At 40.1% G+C, this 20,107-nt stretch overlaps 1 protein-coding gene and 1 long non-coding RNA gene across 4 annotated transcripts in view; both read left to right on the forward strand.

Annotated features, from left to right (window-relative positions):
- Window positions 1-1,768: 1,768 nt before the first annotated feature.
- LOC306986962 lies at window positions 1,769-9,917 on the forward strand. The gene is made up of 3 exons (XR_013795061.1): window positions 1,769-1,900; window positions 3,326-3,436; window positions 9,777-9,917. It is a non-coding gene; the product is annotated as an uncharacterized lncRNA (long non-coding RNA).
- Window positions 9,918-10,014: 97 nt separating this feature from the next.
- erf (Ets2 repressor factor) overlaps window positions 10,015-20,107 on the forward strand; it is a 32,093-nt gene continuing 22,000 nt past the window's right edge. For 2 of the 3 annotated variants that reach the window (XM_079589779.1, XM_079589780.1), the window contains exon 1: window positions 10,015-10,817. In XM_079589779.1, the coding sequence (XP_079445905.1) occupies window positions 10,796-10,817 (22 nt within the window). In that variant the 5' untranslated portion in view covers window positions 10,015-10,795. Of the gene's footprint in view, window positions 10,818-16,960; window positions 17,050-20,107 lie in introns of all 3 variants that reach the window. The other variant, XM_079589778.1, reaches the window with a different exon arrangement.

Here is a 20,107-nt window from a genome sequence, read left to right on the forward strand (position 1 = left end):
GACAGGTAACTGACTAAAGTTAATTTATGTCTAAGAAATGGTTAGTTATGAAAGAAAACCTTTATGTCACACCTGCCAACTGTCATGCAATGGAAATCCAGGTCCTTGGGAGAAAAACATTAAGTATGGGAATGTAAGGCATTCCCAAACACTTTCAAGTTTTAACACTAATAAGATCAGGCCCGAGTCTAAGAACCACTCTCTTAAAAGCTAGCTATGATGTGTTTTGAGAAGTCGGTCAAGCACCACTTTGTAACATCTACAAGCAGTTCTTGACCTCTTTTACTATTTGTGCCGTCATTGTGCTGTGACTTCTAAACACATGACACATAAATATTTGGACCGTTTGAAATCCCTAACAGTCTATTTACCTTCTGCCCGTCTACCTTTAATGAAGCACGGCCAATAAAAGTATCCCATCAGCGATGGCAAGTCCACTTGAAATGGGCCATGGTAGGCTACTAGGCTACTAACAGTAGCTATATGCACCGTGTATTATATTTATATTTTTACATTTATTTTATATTAAAAACATGGTAGCACCATAGTAGCCTACTACATTTCATCCAAAATAAAATATGAGTTTTAAACAAATCAAACTACACAATCAATTGCATATGATTTATCTTGTTTCTAACCGGTTTCAACCTGATCAAACAGAAACAAAAACATCCATGACCAGTTGGTAGGCCTATGACCAGTTGGTTTGTTGCTGCTGGTCTACATGCTTGAACCAGTTAATGAATGAACAGTTAGAAAAAAGTAATCTAACATTTACACACAAACTAGGTTAAACTGTTAAATGAGTCATTCCACGAAACTGGTATGATTTGAGTCCCTCTGACCTTTTTAAGTGTATTTTACCTATTGGGTCAGCAAAATCCATTTTTAAAAGCTTTTTGTATCAATTGAAAGGTCTCATTTAAAAAAAGTTTTAAAATAATGACATACATTTTATCTTTATATTAGAAATGATGTTGACGCCACCTATTTTGTCATGTCCCTCATGGCCTTGTGTACTTGGGGTAGCCTATATGTTAAGCTGTATTTGTCTCTTCAACCCCGTTACCATTTTTAACCCCGTTACACTAGTCTCAATTCCGTCACACCATTTTTATTTTTAAAAAAATTACGTTTATGAAAAAGTAATTTAATGTTTGTTGAACTCAGTCTGAAATGTTCAGAGCAATCATAAGAATACTGATTTTAGTACAAATTCTGAAGTTAAGCCACATCTTTGATAAAAAATTATGAGGTTGTTGCACAAAAAGTCCACATAATTTAGGCTTTAGTAGGCCTAGCATATGTGTGAAATGTAAATTGTATATTTGCAATTACTGAATTAGTATGTAGGGACATCTGATTAATAGGAAAATGTTGATTTCATTACAAATATATTTTATAATCATATTCAGAAAGCTCCCATAGTGTTCATAACGGGGTTGAAGACTAATAGTGCCCATATATCTTAAAATAATTACCAATCATAATAAGGATTCGATGCCTGAGGTGGGAAAATATTTTTTTCTGGAAGTTAAATGTCTTACTGTTGTGGGATGTTCAGAAAAGTAATACATGATATTGGTAAAGCCTAAATCGTACCGGTTTAGTGGAATGGCTCAAATGTTGTTTAGAGTCACGATTCCCACACGATTTTCCCGCCTATTTTTCAATTTGACTTGATTATCTTTATATGCAATACCAATGTTAACCACTAGATGGACGGCAAACTCCACCTGATTTCACACGGCGACCCTCAGTCTCTCACCAAACAGATTTGACTAGATTACGGGAAGATTTCCGCCTGCAAAACCGACTAAGTGTCTGCGATGAGAATTCAAATAACCTCTTGACTGTTAAATTCCCATTTCGTGACAGAACCCTATATGATGACTGATGAGTGAGTTATTTTGAATACATATTTGAATGTTAGCTGTGAGTCTGAATAGTGGTTTGAAGCTGCCTGCGGAGCAAGTAATGCCTTTTAACGTCAGGCAAACTTCTTTTTAGCATATTTAGTTCAATTTAAAAGACAGAAATTATAACATATGACCTCATTTTTACTTCATGATCAATCTATGTCTAATTTTATCAAAAATGTAAGAAGTCATATCATACCTGATGTAAGTTAGTTAAATAAATATTGTGTGAGGAGGGAAACAAACACAAATATCCAAATGGTCGATTTTACACATTAATTTAGCATTTTGTCATATAACCCTATTGTTTCCCACATTTTAACATGGGTCTGAAGTCTAACATTGTTCTAACTAGTAATGTAGGGCCTTTCCCAGGGCCTGGTCCCAAAACCAGCCTAATTTTACAGAGCTTTCTTTCACAAGACAGATTAGTTGACTTGTTTTGCAGGCAGCACCAACTATTCGATTACTTTTGCACACCGCTACTATCTAATTGACAATGCCTATTTACTCGAATAATGTGATAACAATTAGCATTAAGCTCTTGACATTGATGAAACCTTTCATATCAATGATGAAAATTCATATCTTAATATTGGAGTGTGCTATGGCAGGCATTCACAATCCCTCGATGAGCACATAATGTTAAACATGCTCGTTTGTATAAAACCATACAAAAGGGAAGACATTGTAAGATATCTCACTCACGCAAATTTACTCATCCATGTCCTCCACATTTAAACACAAAGCCAACAGTTCCTACAAACACAGTTTACAGTCAAGGCCTTGTATTATACATCAGCTGGCCAAACATGTAGGCTGGACTACTTGCAGAGGCAAGAAAACAAAACACAGACGACATTGACACAATGCATGTCAGCTTACAGTTTATAATGTACAGTCACTCATGCAGTTCAGTGTGGCAGAATCCAAAGCTACATCCACATTGCACACAGTATCCATCCAGTAGAATATCTTAGGGAAGATTCATGTTGTTCGAAACCTGTATGTCTGTATGACATTTTAAAGATCAGTTTTTGATCATATAATGAAAGTCAGTGAGGTCCGAAACAACATTGGACCCCATTGACTTTCATAGTATGAACCAAAAACCATTGGTGTTTAATGGATTAAAATGAGGTTGAGTAAATGATTTTTTATTTTTTGTGATCTAGCACTTTAAGTGGTAGATGTGTTCGACTAAATTTCACTGTATTCAAAAGGTCACATTGCAATTATATAGTGCACACAAAAAAAGGCCTAAGCTTAAAAGTGTTAAATATAGTTACTTGAATGCTTTGTTCAGTATGCCAAACTGCGACGTAGGCATCACGGTGGCTTGTCATTATAACAGTATTTAATGATTATGTATTATTATCTTGGCTTATATCTATGTGCGGTTGGAGACTAATGGCCATAGCAACAGACACCGCGAGGTGTTTCTCGACACCCGACGAACGTGATTGAGGTTGGAGCGTTGGCAAGCTGTCGGCACACCACAGTCATCCTGGCACTGGGTACGCAAACACATATTCTCACCCTCTTTCTTTATTTCTCTCCCCCTCACAAACCGACACTGTATTCCTCTCACTGCAACACACACATTTTCTCTCACACACACACACACACACACATTTCCTCTGAGTTAAAAGGCAGGGCCGAGACTTCATTGCCAGTGAGGTAATGAGGCCACCGTTGCCACACAGTCTGCAGTGTTCGACAGACTCACCCCGGGCATCGTTTCACACTTTCCGAACCCTGTGCTCCGTCTCACGTTTACCTTATACCCCATATATCCCAATATTACCCCATCATTTCAGCTCCCTCCCAATTTTTTCCTCATCCCACTGTCCTTTTTTCTTAAATATAACTCTGAGCTTTGTTGCTTTAATATGAAACGAATTTCGGGGGGACTTTGAGGACGTCTCCAACCAAAACAAAGTGTAGATGTCGGTTTGAAATTTTTCACTCTGTGACTATTTTGGGCCAAAAGAAAGATGGAAAGAGTTCGTGCATGGGAGGGAGCAAAAGGAGGAGAAGGAAGAGTAGGAAGTCGTGAATAGTGCGAATAGGAGTAGGAAGAGATAGTTCCTAGCTGAGATACAGGAGACGCTGTCAACACACACATGCCGGCCCCGATATAGACCGACACCGTTCTGTACATACCAGCGGCCCTCGCAGCCGCTTATAAACACTGTACGCTCTCGTAGCTATTCGGTGTCCTCTAACACTTAACCTCGCTCATGTTTCTTGCGGCTAGTGCACGGTGTCTCTGCTCCACAATTTACTTCTGTTCTCACTTTTAATTCCTCACCCTCATTCCAGCGCGCACTCTCTCTCGCTCTCATAGGCTTGGCACAGCGCTTGGCATAGTGCCTGAAATGGGTCAAATATAACTCTTGCATTCCTCTCCTTCAGTCTCTTTTCCTCCCTGGCTTATGAGGCCTCACACACACACACACACACACACACAAACACACAAACACAGTCTCCCTCTCTCAGGGATTACAGTTGACTTTATTTACACCTAATCAAGTGGTCGGAGGGCACCTGGTTTTACCACTTTTGAAATATTTACTTTAAATAGCTTGAGGGTCCCCATGTACGCGCTGCCTGACGGTGTGTGTATGCATGTGTGTGATATATTAATGCTACATTCTCATTGGGTTTGCTTATGGGAAGGGGCAAGTCTGCGTCACTAGCCACATATGAGTACAGTATTAATCTACCTTGTGTTTGAAACAAACAAGTTTCATTGAGACGTATTAAGGTCTGTATTTCTCTTTTCATCACTTTCTCAGTCTACTTCATTTCTATTGCTCATACTTGGTGGTAACCCCGAGTATTAAATGTCAGCGCTCACAGGACAGATTTCCATTGAAGGAGGGATGTGAGCCATATCTAGGGATTAGAAAACCATGCTTTTTTTTTTTTTTGCAAGTTATGAGTTGAATTGGGATATGTGCAAAAACAACTGGCAAATAAGGCAGCACTTCCCTCCCATGTGTTGGTGAATGATATCGTACATGTTGGAGTAATAATCGTAAATTAAATGAAATTGGGAAAAGAAATGTAGAACAAAAAACAGAGGTTGTTGCTACTGGGGAAGCCACTGTGTTTTATTAAATAAATAAATGTACTTGCCATTTTATTTTCTGAGTGAATTATTCATGTAAATGTGTTTAGATTGTAGTTTATGTCTTCTTACCAAAAAAAACAGTACATAGTAATTTATCAAGTGATACTTTTTATGCACATTTTGTTTAGTTTTTCTGCATCATGTGGTTTTTATCCCAAAGTTTGCATAAAAATGTGTGAATAGCAACCAGGCTATTGACACTTTAGGGTGAGCTCTTTTGTCAGGCTGGTAAGTAACCACCTAGCAACCACCTTTTGGGCCTAGCAATGGCCTAGAAACCAAAAACACCATAGTAACCGCATAACAACACCCCGGCAACCACACAGGATACCATAGCAACAGCTTAGCAACCACTTTCACAGCCTAGCGACATCCTTGAAACCAAAAACACCATAGGAACTCCATAGCAACACCCTGGCAACCACTCGGAACACCCTAGCAACAGCTTAGCAACCACTCTGAACATCCTAGCAGTGTGTAGTTAGCAGCAACCCCATAAATCGCTTTCCCTACCTCGTTACTTTCACCCCATCATCCCTCGTTTACATCTATCTGCTCTTCCCCAAAGTGCAAGTGTGGTAATCCTATTAGAAATGTGTGAATACCAGCTGGGACAAGGAGAAGCAAAGAGTGAGGGGACACTGAACAGAATGAGAGGGAGAGTTTATGTGTACTTGAAAGAGAAAACATGGACGTCAATTTGCATGGTCCACATCAAGAATCTCTTTGAGATATACGTGTGCGTTTGAACATGAGATATTGTCTTTGGGATCGCAGCACTGTAAAAATCTGTCTCTGAAGTTGTGTGTTAAGTCAAAGGTGTGTGTTATGAGGTTAGTGTGGCAGACAGCGGAGAGACAGGCCAAATGTGTTTCCTGAAGAGTTCAAGCGCCAAGAAAATAAACAAGTCTTTTGATCACAAAGAGTCTATTCACATGCTCCTTTACACGCGCACACACAGAGATGTATACATAAACTCTCGCTCTTTTTTTTCTTCTTTCCCCCGATGCCCTTCCCCCTCCATTTTTGGGCTGCTGCTTTTACCCCTTGCACTTTTAGTATTTTAGCCCCGCCCCTTCCTTTCTCTCTCTCCCTGACACTCTTTCCTAATCCTCAATTCCCTTGAGAATTCCTCCCTATTGGTCCCACAGCACTTCTATATCTCTCTCGGCCTCTCTCTCTCTCTCTCTCTGAGCTGGGAAGGCTGGAAGATAAGACATTGGATGCCATAGTTTTTTAGTTTTTTGTTGAAAACCTGGTGAGAAAAATAAAAAGGTATATAATGATGGTGACCTTGACACCTTTAAACACCTTCATACCACCAATTACACGTGCGCACACACACACACACACACACACACACACACACACACACACACACGTAAGAACCTTCCATCATTGGTGCACAAAGCTCCCTTTGTGCGTCTGAGTGTGTGTGTTTGGATTCTGCATGCATATGTGGATGTGTATATTGGGCCCCCTTCACGGGGTCAGTGGGGGGTATTTACTACTAGAACTATAGTAGCTTAACGTTTGGGAGATGACTAAAATAGAGGACACTTTTGCCTACAGAACACCAAATTGCATTATCATATCATTAGATTTCCTTCATCATAGCTCACTTTAGTTTGCCGAAACATTCCCCCATTCTGCTTTTCCATTTGTTGCGCGGTAAACCTGGCCTCTACATACATGCGTTGCTTTGATCAGTCCTACATGAAGTTTTAATGACCGCTCATTAATCAGTACTTTTAACTGTCAGTGATTAATCTTCCTCAGTTGTTCTGAATACTCGTGTGATCATTGGCGTCAAATGTGTGGGAGATAGGAAGCTAATTGCAGCGATTGTGGGGTTTTGTTTAGACTTGTCAGCGGGTGAGAAGTTGAAGTAAAGGACAACAGGCTGAAGAAACACTTTGATTTGTTATGACATCTATCTTGTCTCTATGAAAGACAAGTATAGATTCAACATGACTGGAATTAGGGGTGTGCCATAAGATTGTGGGCATTGGTAGGAGTAAAAAATTGGTAATTGTTTGAATTCAACGGTTATCATAAAATTCAAGGTGTTTTTTGTTAAGTTTGTGTCCAAAAATGCTCTTAATTCCCTAAATAGTGCACATATTGGCTGCATCCAAAATGGCATACTTCCCTAAAAACAGTACATTTTAGAAGTAGGTCTGAATAAATTCACACAGTACTCATAAAAGAGTAGGCAAAAAGTACCTGGATGACCTTCTTCCGGCGAGATTCTGAAGTGTGTGAACGATGGACAGTTTACTATCCCATGAGGCCACAGGAGAGGCCTTTCGCAGCTGTGAAGTAATTACTTATTGAAAATAAGTAGGGGTGAATTCAGGTTGATTGGGACACTTTTTCATAGTTATCTCAATGGCAAAAAGTTTATACCTACTCTAGAGAGTATGCGATTTAGGATATAGCCTTTTATACCCACAATGCACTCTGATTTATAGGGTACACCCAATATAGCTGATGCTAGAGTGAACATGTTATATGTGTTCTGAAGTCATCAATAGATTAAAGAAACAGTAAATTGTAGTGAGTCAAACTATAATGTTTTTGTTTGGTTTTTGCCATTAACTCAAATGAATGCAATGTGTTTGTTCTTTCTTGTCTAATGTTGTATTTTCAATTCACAGTTGTTGTTTTTTCCACTTATTTCCCATATAGTGGACTACTACACTACTGTTTGTAGTGTTTGGTCGGTCTTTTTTTTTTATGTTATTGAACGAAGTCTCTTGTTCACAGAGGCTGCATTTATTTGATCAAAAATACAGTATAATATTTAATTTTAATTTAATATTTATTTATTTAATGCTGTATTTTCAGTTCACTTTTAGTTTTTCTTCTTCTTTCACTTGTTTACCATGTAGGGAACTAAACTACTGTTCAAAAGTTCCTAATATGCTGATTTTCTAATCAATAAATTTGAAGTATTATTATTATCAATGTTGAAAACAGTCGTGCTGCTTAATATTTAGATCATTTGAGTGTGTCCTTGATGAATACAAGTATTTTTTTTCTTTCAAAGCGGTAAAATGCACGTAACACTCTCTATATCTGAGAAAAATGAGTCTTTGAATGAGTGAGCGATTTCAGACAGGGCATCAGTGCTTTGGTCTCTTTCTCATTACATGATTATGTGTGTTCAGATTTGGGTTAAAGCGCTCCGTGCGTCTGAGAATAGCCCACCATGGAAAAAAACAGCACATAAATTACCTATTTCTTCTCCATTTTGGAGTAATCTTCATGACGTACTTACGCTGCTATGTCCTTCCATCGCTTTGATATTCTTGGATTCCCAAAAAAGGGTTATTTCTGTAGGCGGATGCTTATGGTTTTCATTAAGTTATAACAATATGTGAATTGCCCATTAGTGCTGCGCTGAAGAAGCACTACAGTTCGTCCTGCGCCGTGTACCAGTTCGCGTGTTCCCAAGGCCCATTTGCTTTGAGTATGACTCCTCTTTTTCTCTCCGTCTCTTTTTATTCTCATCTCTGTCTCTCCCCCTCTCTTTCTCTCCTGCGCGTCTGTCTGTCATTCTGATTAGAGACGGCGGGGTCGTGCCACAAAGGAGAGGAGTGAAAGAAAACATCTCCAAACGAGGCCACAAACCAGATCTCTTTCTCTGTCTTGCTCGTTTTGAGTCATTTGCTTATGCGCCAGCAAATGGCTGTATTCAGTGTTTTACACCCTGAGCCTTCTTCAAATTAACATCAATTACTGGTTGATGTCACTTTTTCCTCAAATGTTAATTAGTCTAATGATGGAGGCCGAGCATTATGCGTACAATGAATCATGGCTAATGAAAGACAAATGTTGCTTATTTCTTTTACCATGGTTTTTGAGCAAGGGTTTGTCGCATTCTCAGTATTCGGAAGTCCCCAAAAATACGGTTCGCACACGAGAAGTCAAGGCCTGGCCTATATGTGCGTGTGCTCGCAAGTAGCATTAACGCTGAACTGCTAATTTAGCACTTATGTGCAAATGCTTTACAAATGTCATCTACTACCCTTGAGTTTCCACTGACAACTGCTCCGGCTCTGACAGTGAGAAAGGGAGGCGGTGTAGGAAAAGAATGAGAGATAAGGAAAAGAGAAGGCCACCTACAGACTCACATTCGTTTCTCACTCCAGCCCACATTTAGCACTCTCAATAACAATTGCATTTTTCTGAGTAAACAACCTTGAAGAACATTCTGCCACGTTCGATCCATATGCTATGACACTGTGACACGTTGCTTCGCACAAATAAGCTGGAATGTCAACATCTGATGGATCCATCCCTTTTTCCGAAAAAAAAAAGCTTATTGTTCTCTCTATTTATAGCCAATAGCTTTTATTTATGGCTATTAATTTTATACTTCAATCACTGCCAACAATGCTGGTTGTCGGTTACTTTTATCAGCAAGCTCTGAGCTGCAATCTATCACACAATGTAAACCATCAAGCTTAAGAAACTGACAGAATCATTAAAGTACACTGTACAAAAATATTTCATGAATTATCACAACTTTGTATATTTTGTCAAATCAATTAATGTGGTTCAAAATCAGATAATATAATATTTTGAGTTTCTATTTATTAAACCAATCTCCTTCATTGTATTAACTCACATTTTTAATTTCAATGAACTTAAAATTACTTAATTTTTTAAGTTAAACAAACAAATGTTCCTGTTGTTGTTGTTTTTTACAGTGTAACACAAAATCCTAAAGCAAGCACAACTTTATGGTGCCTGAACTCCATCCACGTTCACTGTAAGAACAGAGCAGCTGATATTCTCTAAACTTCCCAGAGTTCTTCTGAAGAAAGAAAGACATTTAGGTTTAGTACAACATGACAGTGAGTAAATAATAACAGATTTTCACTTTCTGGGTGAACTATTATTCACTAGCCTAAGTGACACAACAACCCTTAATACAAAGCAAATTTTTTGCAGTGTCAACTTTGAGGAACGCGAGACCACCACTGACGACAGCTTTTATTGGTTTTCGGTCTGTATCTGTGGGACAACATGTCATCGACACCTCGCTATGTTCGGACGGCGTTGGCGGTCTCCGCAGCAACGCTTCAGTGACGCCAGTCCCGGACAAACGGCGAGGGGGCGTGGCTACGTGGGCTCTCCGCCCCGACCTCCCCCGCTTAGCGTGGGCGGCCCCGTGTGGCTGGAAGAACGAAACACGACACCCCGATAGAAGAGGAGGAGGAGGGGGCAGACGGGAGAGAGAGAGAGAGTTGCACGGAGTGAGTGGAAAAAGAAAAAGTCCGTGGAAAGAGAGGGAGAAAAGTGGATCGGGCATTTCTGCCTTCTCATTTGTTTTGATTTTGTCTGCTTCGCCTCGTGTTTCAACGTAAAGGCTTGAATATGCAACTTCGAAGCGTGTACGAAGTAATCAGGAGTTCACCACGGACACGGTCCTCCTCCATCGGCACGACGCGCTCCGATATCTGACCGTAAAAGAGCGAGTCTGTCCGGCCACAAGGCAACAACGTCCTCCACGTTGGGGAGGAAAAACAAAACACGAAAACTCCAAACAAACCGGGGGAGGACGGGTGAAGGGGCTGGATTTGAGGAGGAAAAGTTTACAGAGGAGTTTTGTGTGCGATCCTGAGCTCACCGAGAGGAAGAAGTTCATTTCATCTCTCTCTCTCTTTCTCAGTCACTCTCTTTCTCAGTTAGCTCGACTGCTAACGAAGCGGCTATACTCTCCAACATGAAGACCCCGGGCGATACGGGTAAGTTTTCCCACACAACAACAACACCAGGTCGATTTAATCCAACTTTAGATTGCTGTAATAAGAAAATCAAGAGGCTAATACCAATTTTAGTGAGTTGTTTGTCGTTTTAGGTGAGTTTCTCTTTACATATGCATCCCGCTAATTCTCCTTAGATTAGGTGATGTGTTTGTAATATTCGTATTCAAAACGACTTACGACTTAACTCGGACAAGTGTAAAAGTATGCGATACAGTTTTGTTTTGAAAGCCTTGTAAAGTTGAAAGTAAGTTAAGCACAACCAGGTAACTTAGCTAGTTGACAAAGTTAACGTTAGATTTAATGAGTTTTTGACCAGTCGTCTGTTTTGTGTTGGCTATACCGACATTGTAGGACATTTTACAGTGTTCTTCGTCTAGCTGTCATTCTGTCTTTTTAGCTTAACTTACCCGAAAAGGTGCACATATAGGGATTAAAATCGATATTTGGGAGCACACGAGTTTTCACAACTTTTGAGCCGTCCCAACTGTGACAGTCTTGGTTGTTTTAGATGTGATTCACATTTTAAACGTATTTATCACGCTTCCAGGTGTTTACGCTTTATGGGAAAATGTAAAGGTGTTTAAAATGGCTTTATAGCCGCTTGTGTTGATCCAGTATGGCATCCACCATTTGCGAGCAACTTTCAGCCATTTGGCCCTGAGAAAGTGGCATCCCATCACAGCGCCTCTCTGTGTGTGCTGGAGGATTTTACACAAGATATTTCACATTTCTGCTTTGTTTGTGTTTACTGTTGTGTTTTGTCCATGTATAGAGCGTTGTGTCTAAACGTGTAAAGTTTAACTTCATATGAATGCTTTACTTGCCTCCATGTCGCTAAATAAGTACAACTTTTCTTTGTTTACTTTGTATGGAGGCTCGTTTTTGGTTAAGCTGACAATCACTGTTACTTGCTTGATCTGGTTGTTTGAAAAGCTAAAAACACTTTTCTGTAACCCTTAAATAGGCTGGAACATAATGAAAACATTTTTACTTTAGATTGTACAGTATGTAGGCTGATATATAAATACCATGTCAAAGATTTCAGCTCAAGTTACTGCTAGATGAAGATATTGAGTTGATGCCAGTTTTTATACCAACTCATCTGAGTAGCTGTAATACCCTCGCTTGCTCATCTATTATCTTAAAACTGTAGAATAAAACCGGTTGTGGTAGTCTTGCATTGTAATTTGTGCCTTACAACCACTTGATTCATAATAATCTGGTTAATATTAATCTGTTTGTATGGAAAAACGCTGCCAGTTCATGTCAGTTCAGCCTCTGTTGGGTGTCTGAGCTCCACCAACGCTGAAGTCGTGGTCTTATGCATTAAACCATTAGCTAATTCTTCCATTCGTCCTCCCCCTCATTTGGTCTGCAGTATAAAGTAACCCTTCTTATGGTATGGTAGAAGTTTTCCATGTTGTGCGTCGTGTCTGGGACGCAAGTCTGCGTTTTCGTGTAGGCGTGCAGAGGTGGGGTTCTGCGCACGCTTACCAACTCATGTCAACTCCAAACAGATTGGGGTTTTAAAGGTAACAGAAAGTATCCAATCTTAGCTGTCTTAGTTGTTTTCATTGATGATCCAGGGTGTTCCAGTTCCTACAAGTGCATCATGGGTAAATATTCCCAACTTAATTCATTTTGACCATCACTCAACCCTTTAGTTTAAGATTAGATCGTACTTAAACAGTAGGTATAAAGAGTTTGTACAAAAGGAAATGAGCAGTACGGTTAGTCTTTGTGCCGTATCAAATGGTTCTTTTTAGGTAAGGTGTTCCCCGCCCAGGTCACCTAGGCTTTGTGTTGGAGCGATGAGATCGTCCCCATTCTTTTGAATAGCTGTTTTGCCAGCCAAGGGATTAAGTAGTCACCTAAACCAGCTATTTTACCTGCTGGTTAATAGTATTGGTATAGACATGGTATAAAGTCACTGCCATACTGCTGTGATCAGGTTTGATGTTTTTTTTGGGTTTTTTTACTGCTATTTTAGCATTTTCTGTAGCATATTTTGGCTTAGATCACAGAAAAACAGTTTACATTGTATTTAAACCTCTGCTGCTAAAGTTCCAGTGTGCTTCTGACTAGGGTTAGTGCAAAAAGATACACCGTTGCATCAGTTGATTGCACTTTGGCACTCTGTTTGGCGTCAACTCTTGCCCAGCTAAGCACGATATCTGTCTGTCTGCCTTGTAGGCCAATAAGTGGCCTATTTTTGGTGCCTTTTTCCAATTGCGTTATTCATTATATCAACAGTTTGCCACATGTGGGTCTCACATCTGGAACCGGGCTCTCTGTTGTCTCTTTCAGTGTATGAAGTTTAAGGGACCCACACGGGCAATTAGCCAGCGCTTTGGGAGGGTGGCGGTGGGTGCTATTATTTTTTCAAAGGAGGGTCTGGGTCAGGGTGGCTGAGCGTAGGTGTTGGTGTATAATTTCTCTTTCGCTGCAAGGTATGATTCACTGTTCCATTGGCAAGAACATGCTATGGGTGTTTCTTTTTTGTAAGGAACTATTTGGATGTTTTTGCATGTAGTTTTTTGCTTTTTCCCCCTTTGTGTTAGCATTAGTAGTCAGTAGCTATGTTTCCATCACCCTGTTTTTATGCGCATTTGAAGTATTGCATCGGAAACGTCAAAATTCAAGAAAAAAATCCCTTGATTCACAAAATAGTTTTTACACCAGCTTGAATTGGGTTTTGACTTGTGCGAAAAAGGGTTAGGCCTAATGCGAATAATGGGAGATGGAAGATGGAAACACATTTGCGAATATTAAACCCACGTGACTAATCGGCTTTTTCACCATGATGGGAATTCCGGCTCATTTTAGGGAACCGGATCATTTGGCTCAGCTCAAAAAAAAACATATAGGCTAAGTAAAACCATCAAACACTATTACACGTGTATTGAACATTTTATTTATATTGAACTATCCAAAATTAAACCATTTCAAGCAAATCGCACTTAAAACAGAACACATTTCTAAGGTTGACATATCCTTTCTCGATATGATATGATACAAATTCTACGTTCTGCCTTTGTTGTCTATGTTTTTTAAATGCAACCATATTGCTACTTCATTTGCATTTGTTACTCATCTTGTTTTTTGACCCGATATTAAGGATGATCTTCTCGCCACACTGCTCGACCACACGCACTCCATGCAGTGAATGTATGTTAATGTGTTGCCTTCTGTGCAGAATCGAATCGAGAGCGGAGGGGAGTAATGTCATCACACGTGATTGCACACACATCAAAATAACATTCAGCTAGTGACTACTTGACGCATTATTCTGTCTTGTATTAATACATAAAAAGGGAAAATGGCTCTCTTAGAGACTTTTTCCGCTGATGGTGTTTTATTTACTGTTGGTTACTAGGTTAACAATACCACGTCATCCGCTTAAACAACTTGATGGAAACGCACCTAATTCCCTTTTTTTTTTTTTTTTTTTTGCAAACTTTAAAAAGATTTGCTTCACATTTGGATGGAAACCCAGCTTAGTGAGATATGTAGCAGGTCTTGTTGCTGTACTAAATTCATCCCAAACCCTTCAGTTTTTTTAAATACAGCTTTTCCATAACAAACCATCTAGTATGGAGAAACATTTTGTTTCTCCGTTTCAAATGTTTTGACATGAGATTCTTTGGAGACAATTGATCTTACTTTTTAAGTTAACATATCATGTAATCAGGCTTGCTTACTTGTATGATTTAGACTGTCTAGAGTCACTCAGGAAGTGTGCATGCGATTGGTTTATGTGTTTTATGTGGCTCTGCAGATTGGCTGTGTTTCCTGGCCTGTGTTTTTTCCTGGAAACATGTATAGACAAACCTCTAACCAGCTGCACAGCGAGACTCGTATACTATGGTTAGACCTATAGTGGCATATGTTCATTTACTTGCTCCGCCTTTTCAGAATATTTAGAGATACAGAAGTGAAGTGTAGATATGAACTACCAGATGATTTGAACCTTTCTCATTGCATCTTTAGACTTTTTTTTTTCACCCATTAAATAGACCCAAGAGTTATTATTTTTTCCATTTGCATAAGAGTGACTTCTCCCAGTGCTGAAGTTAGCTACATACATACAACCCTTTATCCTAAAAGTTCTGCTTAAAATATCGTATAGTAGGAAAGCTTGTCATGAGCGCCTGTTGTCATAGGAAAACCCATTGGGTTTGTGCATGGAATGTTTCTGGCATGGAAAGATGGATCCAATCACTGTGACCTGAATCATGCCTCATCTTAGGTCAAAAGGGCTGGATATATCTCTTCTTTTATCTTTTCAGAGTCAGTCTCGTTTGCTTTCCTGTCTGTAGTCTCAGATCAATAGCTTTCTCAGTCTGATTCAGGCTAGTTTTCTTGAAATACAGGGTTGGATCTTATGATGAGCATTATGGTTTGTAATGGTGTGATCGGCTCATACGACTTCCTCGCTTTCCTTGTTTCTGTACTCAGTTGGCGTAAAGTTCAGGTCATCTAACAGCACACCTTTCTTTAATCTGCATTTCAAAACTCAGGTGCCCTTGTTTCTTATTCTCAGGTGCCCTTGCAGCTGGATCTTTGTGCCAAGCAGGTTGCAACCGAGGTTTGAGCTCAACCAACTTGTGGAGTGTTGTGTCTAGTGGCGACCACGGTTTGGTGGGAACTCTGAGGTTTTGTCGAGACTGCGGCTGACAGTTTTCCCCCCGTGTGTGTTTGTCTGTGTGAGCGTGTGGCTTTGGCCGTCCTTTTGGTGTGTGTGTGGTCACGCTCGTGTAACAATTTGTGAGTTTGTGATGTGTATACTTTCCCTGACATTTTCAAGAGCATTCCCCTTTGGAGTTTGTGCCCAGGCGTATGGTGAGGAATGTTGTGAGGTGTTAGGGAGCATTCAAAAGTTTATTTTCAGTTTTGAACTATCTGAAAAGGAAGAACGAGGCAAAAAAAGAAATTGCTGGGTTACTAGGTTGGGAAATTTTGTTGTTGCTGTCAGAAAATGCTGCAAATCGGGTTTTTGTGTCACTTATATTGCACACTGTCTAACAAACTATGGCTAATAATCAAAGACATTTGTCTATCTCTTTTGAATGATTGCAAAATCCTATTTATTATAGTAAATTAGTATTTTTGGATTGTTCATTTCATTGAGCTAGTTACATATGATACAGTTCCTGTGCAAATCCTTGCTCACTTTTTTATACAGAATATTTGCGACTGTTAAAGAAATGGTACACTTAATAATGAAACCTGTCATCATTTACTCACCCTTAAGTCGTTTCAAACCTGCATGAATTTCTTTCTTCTGCTAAACACAAAGATATTTTGAATAATGTCAGTAACCAGACAGTTGAGGTATCCCATTGACTTCCATAGTAGAAAAAAATACTATGGAAGTCAATGGCTATCGTCAATTGTTTGATTACCAACATTCTTTAAAATATCTTCTTTTGTGTTCAACAGAAGAAAGAAACTCATACAGGTTGGGGAACTTGAGGGTAAGTGATGACACAATTTTCATTATGGGGTGAACTATCCCTTTTAGAACTGTTGTTTTTGTGCCGAATTTATAATTTTATTGGTATATATAAAAAGCGGTTCCCGTTAATAGCTGTTTCTTCATAGTTTGTTGTAGTGAGCTACAGTTTCCAGAGTTCCAGCTTGTAGTTTGGTCACAGTTTCAAAGTAGCTTCCCCAATCCAGCTTTTTTATTTTTTTGTTATTTGTCTTTTATTGATTATATTCCTGTATTATGTAAACTATTGTTTTTGTATGTGTTATTTTTGTCACAACTCACAAATATAAATCAGAGTGATTTTGTGACAGTGGCGCACCCCTTTCCCGTAATATGGTTGTAATGAAGACAAAGTCACGGTTGAAGTGTGGGTTTTGTGTGTGTGTGTATGTATGTGCAGCACATAGTTTATTAGTGGGGCCCAGACCCCCCACATTCCACTTTAATGGCTGCTGTCTGTGTTGCATTACACACACACACACCAGCCTACGCTCAAAGAGGAGGCACACACACGTTCCTAATTCTCACAGTTGCGCGCTCTCTCCGTCTCTTGAGCTGCCATCTTTGTGGTGACGCCACTTTGACTCGCTCCCACTTTTATTTTTATGCAACCAATTTATTTTTGCAGGCAGGATCCAGTGCCGGTGCAGTATGGCTGGGAATAGAGGCAGAGAGGAAGAGAGACAGTGATCATGATTGATACTACACACTGCACAGGTTCGGTCTGGGCTCCTGATCTGAGTCACGGAGGTCTGCGTGGAGGAGAGAGTGCTTTCAGAACCTGTCAGTGGGTTTCTGATTCCGTGTAGGCCACTGAATGTGGCGGTGGAACTTTCAGCCACTTTTGCAGAACAGTGGAAATTAGAGTATTAAAAGGCGAAATTATTTGCGAAACGAACGTTTTCAGTGGCATTCTGATGTCTCGTGGCGCTTAGGTGATTTCCAGACCCTTAAACCATGTGGTTTCAAGTAGAACGCCCTATAAAGTCGTGCCGGCCTCAATGGGACATTTAGCCTAATTCTAACTTCGTCGAGAGCTAGTGACTGTGACTGACATGTGGCTATGCATAGTTTGCGGAGGCCTGATGTCTGTGTGCTAATGGAAAGCTTGTAAATGAAAGGCCCATTAGCAGCGAGGGAAGAGATTGGCGAGGGTTTCTGGTGCTGCAGTCTTGGCCCGGGGTGGGAGAGAAAACAAGGAGCGACCGTGGAGACGGCGTTCTAATCCCACAGCTGGAGCCACGCCGTGTGCCGCCAGCAACTGTGTGTGTGCATGTGCGTTCGTCTTTGGAGGAAAATGAAAGTGAAGACTGAGTTTAGAGACCTAACCACAACACAGAACTTGAAAAGAGGCAATCTATTGACTTCTCGTTCTCTGCCCCACACCACCACCTCTTTTTCCACTCCATCATGTGCTTGATCTCTTTTGTGATCTTACGCTCTTGCTCGTTCTTAATTCCAGATGGGTGGTATCGGCGTCGAATGCGCAATGCTCTAAAGTCATTGTTGTACTCTTCGAAATAGTGTCTAGGAAACTACGTAATTCTACACACTGATATGGAGGTGGAAAGTGGAATTAAAGTCAACATGAAATCAAAATCGACTCCTTATTTACTTTTCTAAATACGCACTCCTGCTCTTAATGTACTTGATTGTTCTGTACACTTTTTTTAAGTTAAGTTTTGTCATACATTTTTTAACTTAAGCTATAAGAGATGGTTAGTCAATTAATGAGGTTGACTAGCTTATCTAGATTTTTTCTTTTTAGATTTGACATTTAGAGTTGATTCTCAAATGATCATGCTGTTCTTCCGCTTTTTTGACAGTTAGCACGGTAAAAATGTAAATGCATCTTCTTTCACGAACAGGCATCTATGGTCATTGCAATTGCTTTTTGAAATTAAGACTGTTTTGCATTAAAACACTTTAAAAAGTTGAATTCAAAGAGCCCAAATGGTTTTATTGCTCTCACCTAGCTGCTTTTTGAGCAGGTTTGCCCTAATTTTTGAATATTTTGTAAGTAAAATTGTTAGCAAATGCCATTTTCATGTTGACTATAAAGTTAAGATGCGAGTCATAGTCGTTGCCTGCTGTGGTTGGTCGTTAATGGGGGAGGTTGAACGCACCAAACGTTGCCTCCAGGGTCCCCATGGAGATATTCAGACACCTAGTCTCCTGTCTGCCACTCTCTCACACTCGTTCGCTTTTCTTTAGACATTCCACAACACACACACACACTTCTCAGCCAGGTCACACACATACAATCTAGAGAATCACCTGGGGCCCAGATGACTGTCTCCTAGTCAGCCTTTGGGTTTAATGGTGCTTTCTTGCCGTTGATGTGGACCAATCACAGCTCTCAGCAGGGTGCCAGGACTGGAAATCAGACAATCACATTGCATTGCCATTTCACTTTATCACTGGCAAAATGCAAGCTTAGGTTTACTTCCATGCTGGCTCCACCCGCTACTTCAAATACGGCACTCAAGGTTTGAATGATGCTGTTGACAACTATTATTATTTTTTTTAGTATATCTATGAGTCAACATTAGGTAACTACACTGATTTTGCATATCAGTTGAATACCCATCCCCCAATTGACTGGTAAATCTCACAATAGGGCCATCAACTGAGAATGTCTTCAAACATGTTGCAACAAGTAGCTGAGCTTTGTGTTAAATGCTATCTTTTAGACAATGTTGCTGCAGAATTGTCTTAAATCCTGTTTTCGGCATCATGGAAATTGCAGGGTTCACCAGCGAATACGCCTCGTTTTCAGCACGACAAAAACTCGCAAGGTTTTGCATTGCTGCAAGGGGTACGGCGTCTATCGCAAGTTGCAGCCACGTGGAAATGCCAGTAATAGAACAATGATCTCCGGCAACTGGATGAGGAAGAATCAGAATCAAAGCCCACAACTAGGAGGGAACACCGTAGAGAATTTAGTAAGCTGTCTTCTGAACAGGCCAATAATAGGGAGCGCAGTGAACAGGCGAGACAGACGCAAACCATGTTTATTGCTCAGCTAAGTCAGTTTTAAGTTTGTGTTGCTGTTTTGGGCCACTCTTGAGAAGAGTTCTCCTGGTCAGTCCTGCCCAACCCTGTATAATCTAGCATAGACAGGGTGATGGCAGTTAAAATTAGCTGCTCTGAATGAGCTTTGAGCATCAAGGAGAAAACGCTGAGCTTGATGATTGTAGCCAGATTCAATCTGGCTGACTTCCACCTGCCCTCTAAGACCAGAAGGCTGAGGTTCACTTTAGCATTACCATGCACAGTGTTGCTGGTTTAAAGCATCTCAGATTTAAAGGGGAGGTTAACCCATAAATGAAATCCTGTCATCAATTACTCACCCTCATTTCATTCCAAACCTGTTAGACCTTTTCTTCTGTGGACCTCAAAAAAGATATTTTGAAATGTCCATACAATGAAAGTCAAACATTCTTCAAAAAGTCTTCCTTTTTTCTTCAGGTTTGGAATGAAATAAGGGTGAGTAATTGATGACAGATTTTTTGGGTGGACTAAAAAGAACATGCACCGACCTATGTAGAGGCAGCATTAAAAACATCTAGGTTGATCGTTGTGGCATAGACGTCTTATCAGTTTTTTTGGGGGGAGGTTTCCTTATCTAGAACCGGTATCTGGAACCGGAAAAATCAAGCAGATCTGCACTGGTTTTCCTCTGATTGATCTTCTCTGCCCATGACTAAGTGCGAACAGAAGTGGGGGAAGGAAAAGAAATCGGTTAAAAGTTCATGTAGAAGTGGCTCCCAGC

This window comes from Phoxinus phoxinus (genome assembly GCF_949152265.1).
Source record: "Phoxinus phoxinus genome assembly, chromosome: 19".
Classification (NCBI taxonomy): Eukaryota; Metazoa; Chordata; class Actinopteri; order Cypriniformes; family Leuciscidae; genus Phoxinus; species Phoxinus phoxinus.